This window comes from Tachyglossus aculeatus, chromosome 17 (assembly GCF_015852505.1).
Source record: "Tachyglossus aculeatus isolate mTacAcu1 chromosome 17, mTacAcu1.pri, whole genome shotgun sequence".
Taxonomy (NCBI): domain Eukaryota; kingdom Metazoa; phylum Chordata; class Mammalia; order Monotremata; family Tachyglossidae; genus Tachyglossus; species Tachyglossus aculeatus.
Window position 1 is genome coordinate 48,477,734 of NC_052082.1, and position 10,237 is coordinate 48,487,970.

General features: G+C 48.6%; 1 protein-coding gene across 4 annotated transcripts; it reads right to left on the bottom strand.

The window, feature by feature from the left end:
* Window positions 1–110: 110 nt before the first annotated feature.
* Window positions 111–10,104, bottom strand: IFT20 (intraflagellar transport 20). Of its 4 annotated transcripts, none has more exons than XR_005454658.1 (5): window positions 10,040–10,104; window positions 4,374–4,502; window positions 1,196–1,286; window positions 814–917; window positions 111–576 (listed from the first exon to the last, which is right to left on the bottom strand). XR_005454658.1 is itself a non-coding variant. In XM_038759141.1 (5 exons), the coding sequence occupies exons 2-5, from the start codon at window positions 4,498–4,500 to the stop codon at window positions 495–497; spliced, it is 399 nt and encodes a 132-aa protein (XP_038615069.1). In that variant the 5' UTR covers window positions 4,501–4,502; window positions 10,040–10,104; the 3' UTR covers window positions 111–494. The 4 variants fall into 4 exon arrangements, 3 of the variants coding, with proteins under 3 accessions (XP_038615069.1, XP_038615070.1, XP_038615071.1); XM_038759141.1 differs by having other exon boundaries at window positions 1,201–1,286; XM_038759142.1 differs by having other exon boundaries at window positions 1,201–1,286; window positions 10,018–10,055.
* Window positions 10,105–10,237: the final 133 nt, after the last annotated feature.

Consider the following 10,237-nt stretch of genomic DNA (forward strand, 5'->3'; position numbering starts at 1 on the left):
GCATGGATTCCACCCCCGACCCGTGACAGCTTCCCGGGGAACGGTGGGCTCTTGGACCCAAGCCAGTCAGCAGAGCCGGCTGAAACTGGAAGAGGCCAAGGAACGAGCCATTTCTAAAAACAATAATTTATTGCCTGATTTCTTTCAAAGCATTTGACAGTTGAAAAAAGAAGGTCGTCATCTCCAGCCTGCCTGTGCTGGGGCAGGGCAGAGGCTGATAAGAGTATACAAAGGGTGACTGTAAAAAGAAAAACGAAAATCACCCAGTAAATCATTCCTGGGGCTCCTCTGGTCAGCCCCGGCCACTGATACGGGTTCCCAGGTTCTCGTGGGGTTCAGAACCACGTCTGAAAGATTATTGCCTTTGGAGATGCCGAGTTCGGGTTCCCGGTCCCACACTGCAGGCTGCTGCTGCTCTGGAAAACCAGGAGCTTAAATGGAATGGTACAAGTTTGGTTTCCGCCGAGTCAGGGGCAATCAAAGTCACTTTTGGTTTATTTCTGAAAAATAAACTGGTCGATAAACTCGTTCTGTTCTGCTTCTACTTTACACAAGGCCTCGTATTCCACCCGATACCTGAAAGACAGAGGAGTTGTGAATGTTAGAGGTGGTGAATCGTGCGCCTTTACTAGAAAAGCGGAGTGGACTGGGCCCCGCGGGGCGTCAGAGGATCTGAAAACAGAGGAAGGAAAACAGTCCCAGGAATTAAGGACTGGAAAGAGGAGAAAAGGTGTGGGACTATGGAATTCTGCAGGGAGAAAGGGAGGGAAAAGGGGTGAGGACTGGGTTTTACATGGTGGGGGGGGATCTCACCTTTCCAACTGCATTTTCTTCTCTGCTATTAGAGCTTGAAGCTGCTGCTGTTGAGCCTCTCTCTGCTTTGCTATAGATTTGAGCAGATTTCGGGCACCGATCGCCTACGGAAACAGAAGTTCCATCCTTCCGGCTAGATGCCCCAACGACAAGCCCAGTCAGCCGGGGCCGGGAGGACGTGCGGCTTTTGGCCCGAGGTGAGTCAAAGGGGAGGAGCTGGTTCGTCGGATCAGAGAAGAGAAGGATGGGCTAAGGGAAAGGAGACGCCCGCCCCCCCAGCACCCGAAAGCGGAGGAGACCCTCCCTGAGGCAAGAGGGGAATCCCTGGAAGGGCGGGAGAGGAGAGAGGGGGATGCAGCCCACGCGGTGACTTGATACTGACCGTACCTTCATCTTCTCGCTCTCGGCGTCTTTGGCCAGTTGGTCGACGAGTTCGATTAAACCGCCGACTATTTTCTGAAACTGGCCGATTTCTGACGGGGGAGACGAGGAGAGAGAAGGGTGGCAGCCTCTCTGGCGGTGCCCCCGTTTGCCCCCCACCCAGACTGGCAACCTTGCGGTTGATGGGCTGTGGCCTCCCTGCACGGTACCAAATTACCGCACCGCTGGTTCAGGCTAGTCCCGGACCCGGCTGGAAGAAACGGAGGATCTTTTCTTTTGGTATTTTTTAAGCACTTACTATACGCCAGGCACTGTACTAAGCGCTGGGTTAGAGACAAGATGGGTTGGACCCTGTCCATGCCCCCTATGAGGCTCACAGCCTTCATCCCCATTTTACAGATGAGGTTACTGAAGCACAGAGAAGTTAAGACTGTGAACCCGTGGTTGGGTAGGGATTGTCTCTATCTGTTGCTGAACTGTACTTTCCAAGCGCTTAGTACGGTGGTCCGCACACTGTAAGCGCTCAATAAATACAGTCGAATGAATGAAGCGAGTTGCCAAGGTCACGCAGCAGATGAGTGGCAGAGTCAGGATTAGAACCCAGGTCCTCCTGACTCCAAGAACCGTGATCTATCCACTAGGCCAGGCTGCATCCCTAGTTGTTGCCGATACAGGGAGGCCGTGTTGACCCGGGCCTTGATTTTGGAATCCGTTCTCTCCCGGAGCAGCCTTAGCCCGCGACTTGGAAACCAACCCTCTGTCTAGATCAGCGGACTCATCGCCTCTTTATCCCCAAATGTCATTTCTCTCTCCATCTCACCCACCCCCTTCCATTTCCACTCTCTCCTCAGGGCCTCGTCCTGTACAAAACCCTTGGATTTACAAGCTCAACTATACAATAATAATAATATATTATTATTTCCTCATTGTCCCTTGGAATATATATGTATATACATATATATGTGCATATGTATATATACATATATATGTGCATATGTATAAATGTTTGTACATATTTATTACTCTATTTTACTTGTACATATTTATTCTATTTATTTTATTTTGTTAATTTGTTTTGTTGTCTGTCTCCCCCTTCTAGACTGTGAGCCCGCTGTTGGGTAGGGACCATCTCTATGTGTTGCCAACTTGGACTTCCCAAGCGCTTAGTACAGTGCTCTGCACACAGTAAGCGCTCAATAAATACGATTGAATGAATGAACGAATACAGTAAGCCCACAGTAAGAGTTGAACAGAGGCTGTGATGATTATTATTGTAAGGTGCGGATGAGCGGGCTGTGGATTACCCAGTCGCTTTGACCGCTTGTGCCTGTGTCCCGTCCGTGGCACTGCTCATTAACCGCTCTAACTGAAATTAGAACCAGCCTGTTGTGGGCCTTGGTGACCCAGGATTGTACACTGAGCTACTGCTGGCCCATGGCCACTCGAGTTTGCTGCCTTTGCACGATCCCTTTCAATCAATCAATCAATCAATTGTATTTATTGAGCACTTACTGTGTGCAGAGCACTGTACTAAGCGCTTGGGAAGTACAAGTTGGCAACATATAGAGACAGTCCCTACCCAACAGTGGGCTCACAGTCTAAAAGGGGGAGTAAATGGTATTTGTTAAGCGCTTACTATGTGCAAAGCACTGTTTTAAGCACTGGGGAGGTTACAAGGTGATCAGGTTGTCCCACAGGGGGCTCACAGTTTTAATCCCCATTTTACAGATGAGGTAACTGAGGCACAGAGAAGTTAAGTGACTTGCCCAAAGTCACATAGCTGAAAGTTGGCGGAGCTGCGATTTGAACCCATGACCTCTGACTTCAAAGCCCGTGCTCTTTCCACTGAGCCACGCTGCTTTCCTCCCAAGAGCTCCAAACCCTCTGACCCGGGCTTCCCCTTGTCCTCATCAATAGTAATAATAATAATACTGGCATTTATTGAGCGCTTACTATGTGCAAAGCACTGTTCTAAGCACTGGGGAGGTTACAAAGTGATCAGGTTGTCTCACGGGGGGCTCACAGTCTTAATCCCCATTTTACAGATGAGGGAACTGAGGTCCAGAGAATAATAATAATGATGATGGCATTTGTTAAGCGCTTACTATGTGCAAAGCACTGTCCTAAGCGCAGGGGGGATACAAGGTGATCAGGTTGTCCCAAGAGGGCTCACAGTCTTAATCCCCATTTTCCAGATGAGGGAACTGAGGCCCAGAGAAGTGAAGCTGTTGCCAACTTGTACTTCCCAAGCGCTTAGTACAGCGCTCTGCACACAGTAAGCGCTCAATAAATACGATTGAATGAATGAATGGAGTGACTTGCCCAAAGTCACACAGCTGACAATTGGCAGAGCCGGGATTTGAACCCATGACCTCTGACTCCGAAGCCCGGGCTCTTTCCACTGAGCCACGCTGCTTCTCAGGTCATCGGGTCTCTCAGTTGATGATTATACAGAAGGGAGGGAGAGAGGGACCTTTCTCCCCCTCGGACGCGTGGCTCAAAGAGAGCACAGGACTTGTCGTATTGTTGCGTTGTATTCTCCCAAGTGCCAAGTATCGTGCCTTGCACACGGTAGGCGTTCCATAAATACCATTGATTGACGGCCCAAAAGTCACACTAGCCAGGAGGGCACCGGGCCATCTGACTGTCAACTCCCTCACACTCTATCCCCAAGGAGGATGGGGTTCGGGGGGCGGAGGTGCCACACATCCTTGCTTCCTTAATAATAATAATAATAATGGCATTTGTTAAGCGCTTACTATGTGCAAAGCACTGTTCTTAGCGCTGGGGGGGCTACAAGGTGATCAGTTTGTCCCACGTGGGGCTCACAGTCTTCATCCCCATTTTACAGATGAGGTAACGGAGGCTCTGAGAAGTGAAGTGACTTGCCCAAGGTCACACAGCGGACATGTGGGGGAGCCGGGATTCGAACCCACGACCTGTGACTCCAAAGCCCCGGCTCTTTCCGCTGAGCCACACGGAGCGGAACAGCAGGGCCCGGGCCTGTCCCGCAAGGAGCTTCCGATCCCGGGGAGAAGTCCGGCCGGGTCTAACCCCGATTCTTCCCTGACTGTACGGGAAGAGCGGGACGCCGGGCCCGAGCGAGGGACGAGAAGGGACCCGAAGGGACGGAGCCGGGGCCGGGAGGAAGCCGAGCTGGGCCCCCCCCCCCCACTTACTGTCCACAAAGTCCTTGCACTCCTCCTTGAGCTCCACAGTTTGTTGGGTCACTTCGGGGTCCAGGACCCTCAGCTTGTTCAGCTCATCGAAGTGCAGCCCCGCGGCCCCCAGGGCGTCCTTGGCCATCCCTGGGGAGAAACAGGCAGGTCAGGGGTCAGAGAGGCCACGGACGGGGCCCAGCGCGGGGCTGGAGTCGGACACAGATATGTCCTATACGTGTGTGTGTGTGTATATCTATAGGTATAGATATATACATGCACACTCATATATATATGCGTACATACATGTATATGTGTGTGTGTATACACACGTATATACATATATATGTGTGTGTGTATACTCATATATACGCATATATACATATATAGGTGTGTGTATGTATGCACTCATATATATACGCATATATACATGTGTGTGTATACATTCATATACATGCACATATATACATATGTGTGTATACACTCATATATAGCATATATACATATGTGTGTATACGCACATATACGCATATATACATATGTGTGTATGCATATACACTCATATATGTGTGTATGTATGCACTCATATGTATACGCATATATACATGTGTGTGTATGCATTCATATATATACACACATATACATATATATGTGTGTATATATATGCACTCATATATATACGCATATATGCATGTGTGTATACACTCATATATGCATATATACATATATGTGTATGCATATACACTCATATATATGTATATATACATATGTGTGTACACATTCATATATATACACACACACATATATACATATGTGTGTATATATATACACTCATATACACATATATACATGTGTGTGTATACACTCATATATGCATATATACAGATGTGTGTATGCATATACACCCATATATATGTGTATATATACATATGTGTGTACACATTCATATATATACACACATATATACATATGTATGTGTGCATGTGCATATGTCCGATACATAATAATAATAATGATGGTATTTGTTAAGCGCTTACTATGTGCAAAGCACCGTTCCAAGCGCTGGGGGCTACAAGGTGATCAGGTTGTCCCACGTGGGGCTCATAGTCTTAAGAAGCAGCGTGGCTCAGTGGAAAGAGCGCGGGCTTTGGAGTCAGAGGTCAGGGGTTCAAATCCCAGCTCCGCCACTTGTCGGCTGTGTGACTTTGGGCAAGTCATTTCACTTCTCTGGGCCTCAGTGACCTCATCTGGAAAATGGGGATTAAAACTGTGAGCCCCCCGTGGGCCAAGCAAGACTGTGAGCCCACTGTTGGGTAGGGACCGTTTCAACATGTTGCTAACTTGTACTTCCCAAGCGCTTAGTACAGTGCTCTGCACACAGGAAGTGCTCAATAAATACGATTGATTGATATCCATATACACAGGTGCTGTGGGGAGGGGAAGGAGGTAAGGCGGGGGGGACGGAGAGGGGAAGGAGGGGGAGAGGAAGGAGGGGGCTCAGTCAGGGGCCCTCCAAGCTGCATAGCCAAGTTCTACAAACTTGGGGCCTGCTCAGCAGCCTCCCTTTCCTGGCCTTCCTACCATCCAATCAATCAATCAATCAATCGTATTTATTGAGCGCTTCCTGAGTGCAGAGCACTGTACTAAGCGCTTGGGAAGTCCAAGTTGGCAATGTAGAGAGACGGTCCCTACCCAACAGCGGGCTCACAGTCTAGAAAGGGGAGACAGAGAACAAAACCAAACATATTAACAAAATAAAATAAACAGAATAGATATGTACAAGTAAAATAAATCAATAGAGTAATAAATACGTACAAACATACATACAGGTGCTGTGGGGAAGGGAAGGAGGTAAGGCAGGGGTGGATGGAGAGGGGGAGGAGGGGGAGAGGAATGAGGGGGCTGAGTGTGGGAAGGCCTCCTGGAGGAGGTGAGCGCTCAGTAGGACCTTGAAGGGAGGAAGAGAGCGAGCTTGGCGGATGTGGGGAGGGAAAAGTCGGCTCAGAGCGGAGATCCGGGGCGAAGGCCCTGGGAAGACCTGGGTCCAACTGCCTGTCACCGGGGACTTTGATCCAGGAAAGGGAGGTGACCCGTCAGCTGGCCCTAGGATGCTGCTCCGGGCAGAAAAGTCAGAGCCACCTCCTCCAGGAAGCCTGCCGGGGCTCAGTGGGACGGTAGCCTGCCACCCGACTCCTTCCAGCTTCTGAAAATATGAAATATAAAATGCTCCAAATAATACTAATCAGGGCACTTGTTAAGCGCTGACTATGTGCAAAGCACTGTTCTGAGCGCTGGGGAGGGTACAATGGAGAAGCAACGTGGCTCAGTGGAAAGAGCCCGGGCTTTGGAATCAGAGGTCATGGGTTCAAATCCCAGCTCTGCCAATTGTCAGCTGTGTGACTATGGGAAAGTCACAACTTCTCTGGGCCTCAGTTACCTCACCTGTAAAATGGGGATGAAGACTGTGAGCCCCCCGTGGGACAACCTGATCACTTTGTAACCTCCCCAGCGCTTAGAACAGTGCTTTGCACATAGTAAGCGCTTTAAAAAAAAAAAGAGAAGCAGCGTGGCTCAGTGGAAAGAGCCCGGGCTTTGGAGTCAGAGGTCACGGCACAGCTCTGCCAGTTGTCAGCTGTGTGACTTTGGGCAAGTCACTTCTCTGGGCCTCCGTTACCTCATCTGGAAAATGGGGATGAAGACTGGGAGCCCCCCGTGGGACAGCCTGATCACCTTGTAACCTCCCCAGCGCTTAGAACAGTGTACATAGTACACATAGTACATAGTACACATAGTAAGTGCTTAACAAATGCCATTAAAAAAAAAGGTGATCAGGCTGTCCCACAGGGGGCTCACAGTCTTCATCCCCATTTTACAGATGAGGTAACTGCGGCCCAGAGAAGTTAGGTGACTTGCCCAAGGTCACACGGCTGACAATTGGCGAAGTGTCTAAAGGCGTACCAAGAGTAGGCCTTATTCAGTCTATTATTTTAGACTGTGAGCCCACTGTTGGGTAGGGACTGTCTCTATATGTTGCCAACTTGTACTTCCCAAGCGCTTAGTACAGTGCTCTGCACACAGTAAGCGCTCAATAAATATGATTGATTGATTGATTCAGTCACAGGGTGAATTCCCTAAGGGCTTGGAAGTCTTTTGACACTTTCGCTTAACAAATACCATTAATATTATCATTATTATTATTATTATTATTATTATTCTCTGGGCCTCAGTTCTCTCATCTCGTGGCTCAGTATAAAGAGCCTGGGCTTGGGAGTCAGAGGTCGTGGGTTCCAACCCCAGCTCCGCCACTCGTCACCTGTGTGATTTTGGGCAAGTCACTTCTCTGGGCCTCAGTTCCCTCATCTGTCAAATGGGGATGAGGACTGTGAGCCCCATGTGGGACAACCTGCTGACCTTCTATCTACTCCAGCGCTTAGAACAGTGCTGGGCACATAGTAAACGCTTAACAAATGCCATCATTATTACTATTACTAATCCCGGCTCTGCCACTTGTCAGCTGTGTGACTTTGGGCAAGTCACTTGACTTCTCTGGGCCTCAGTTCCCTCATCTGTCAAATGGGGATGAAGACTGGGAGCCCCATGTGGGACAACCTGCTGACCTTCTATCTCCCCCAGCGCTTAGAACAGTGTTTGGCACATAGCATACCGTTAACAAATACCATCATTATTATTATTCTCTGGGCCTCAGTTCATCTGTCAAATGGGGATGAAGCCTGGGAGCCCCACATGGGACAACCTGCCGACCGTCTATCTCCCCCAGCGCTTAGAACAGTGCCGGGCACATAGTAAGCGCTTAACACAAATACCATCATTATTATTATTACTAATCCCGGCTCCGCCACTTGTCAGCTGTGCGACTTTGGGCCGGTCACCTGACTTCTCTGGGCCTCAGTTCCCTCATCTGTCAAATGGGGATGAAGACTCGGAGCCCCACGTGAGACAACCTGATTACCCTGTAGCTACCCTAGCGCTTAGAACAGTGTTTGGCACATAGCAAACCGTTAACAAATACCATCATTATTATTATTCTCTGGGCCTCAGTTCCCTCATCTGTCAATCAATCAATCAGTCGTATTTATTGAGTGCTTACTGTGTGCAGAGCACTGTACTAAGCGCTTGGGAAGTACAAGTCGGCACCATATAGAGACAGTCCCTAACCAACAGCAGGCTCACAGTCTAGAAGGGGGAGAGAGAGTCAGCTGTGCGACTTTGGGCCAGTCACCTGACTTCCCTGGGCCTCAGTTCCCTCATCTGTCAAATGGGGATGAAGACTGGGAGCCCCACGTGGGACAACCTGATTACCCTGTAGCTACCCTAGCGCTTAGAACAGTGTTTGGCACATAATAATAATAATAATGATGGCATTTCTTAAGCGCTTACTATGTGCAAAGCACTGTTCTAAGCACTGGGGAGGTTACAAGGTGATCAGGTTGTAAAATGGGGATTAAGACTGTGAACCCCACATGGGGACAACCCGATTACCTTGTATCTACCTTTTAGTCTGTGAGCCCACTGCTGGGTAGGGACTGTCTCTATATGTTACCAACTTGTACTTCCCAAGCGCTTAGTACAGTGCTCTGCACACAGTAAGCGCTCAATAAATACGATTGATGATGATGATCTACCCCACTGTGCTTAGAATAGTGCTTGCCACATAGCAAGTGCTTAACAAAGCCTAGAGAAGTGAAGCGACTTGCCCACAATCACCCAGCTGACACTTGGCCGGCGTGGGACTTGAACCCATGACCTCTGACTCCAAAGCCCGGGCTCTTTCCACTGAGCCACTGTGCTTCTCTACCGTGAGCAAATACCATCATCATTATTATTCTCTGGGCCTCAGTTCCCTCATCAGTCAAATGGGGATCAATCAATCAATCAATCGTATTTATTGAGCGCTTACAGTGTGCAGAGCACTGTACTAAGCGCTTGGGAAGTCCAAGTTGGCAACATGTAGAGACAGTTCCTACTCAACAGCAGGCTCACAGTCTGGAAGGGGGAGACGGAACAAAACCCAACATATTAATAAAATAAATAGAATAGATATGTACAAGTAAAATAAATCATCATCATCAATCGTATTTATTGAGCGCTTACTATGTGCAGAGCACTGTACTAAGCGCTTGGGAAGTACAAATTGGCAACATATAGAGACAGTCCCTACCCAACAGTGGGCTTACAGTCTAAAAGGGGGAGACAGAGAACAAAACCAAACACACTAAAATCAATAAATAGAGTAATATGTACAAACATATATATAGGTGCTGTGTGGATCATCATCATCATCAATCGTATTTATTGAGCGCTTACTATGTGCAGAGCACTGTACTAAGCGCTTGGGAAGTCCAAATTGGCAACATCTAGAGACAGTCCCTACCCAACAGTGGGCTCACAGTCTAAATGGGGGAGACAGAGAACAAAACCAAACATACTAACAAAATAAAATAAATAGAATAGATAGGTACAAGTAGAATAGAGTAATAAATAGATGAAGACTGGGAGCCCCACGTGGGACAACCTGCCGGCCTTCTATCTGCCCCAGCGCTTAGAACAGTGCTGGGCACATAGTAAGCGCTTAACAAATACCACCATCATGATTATTATTTTTTATTATTATTATTATTATTATTATTATTATTATTATTATTACAGTGTGAGGATCTCTGTTTCACCTGGTCGTTGTCGCCCCGGCTGCCACGGCTACAGCTCCTGTTTACCGGCCCCGTCACTTCCCGCCCCGCCTACAACTCCCAGAGGCCTCCGCGCGAAGAGGGCAGCCTACAACTCCCAGGGTCCTCCGCGCGAATCGGGGGGCCCGCGCACTGCATCCTGGGGCGGGCGGCTCGCCCTGCATTGTGGGTGCTGTAGTC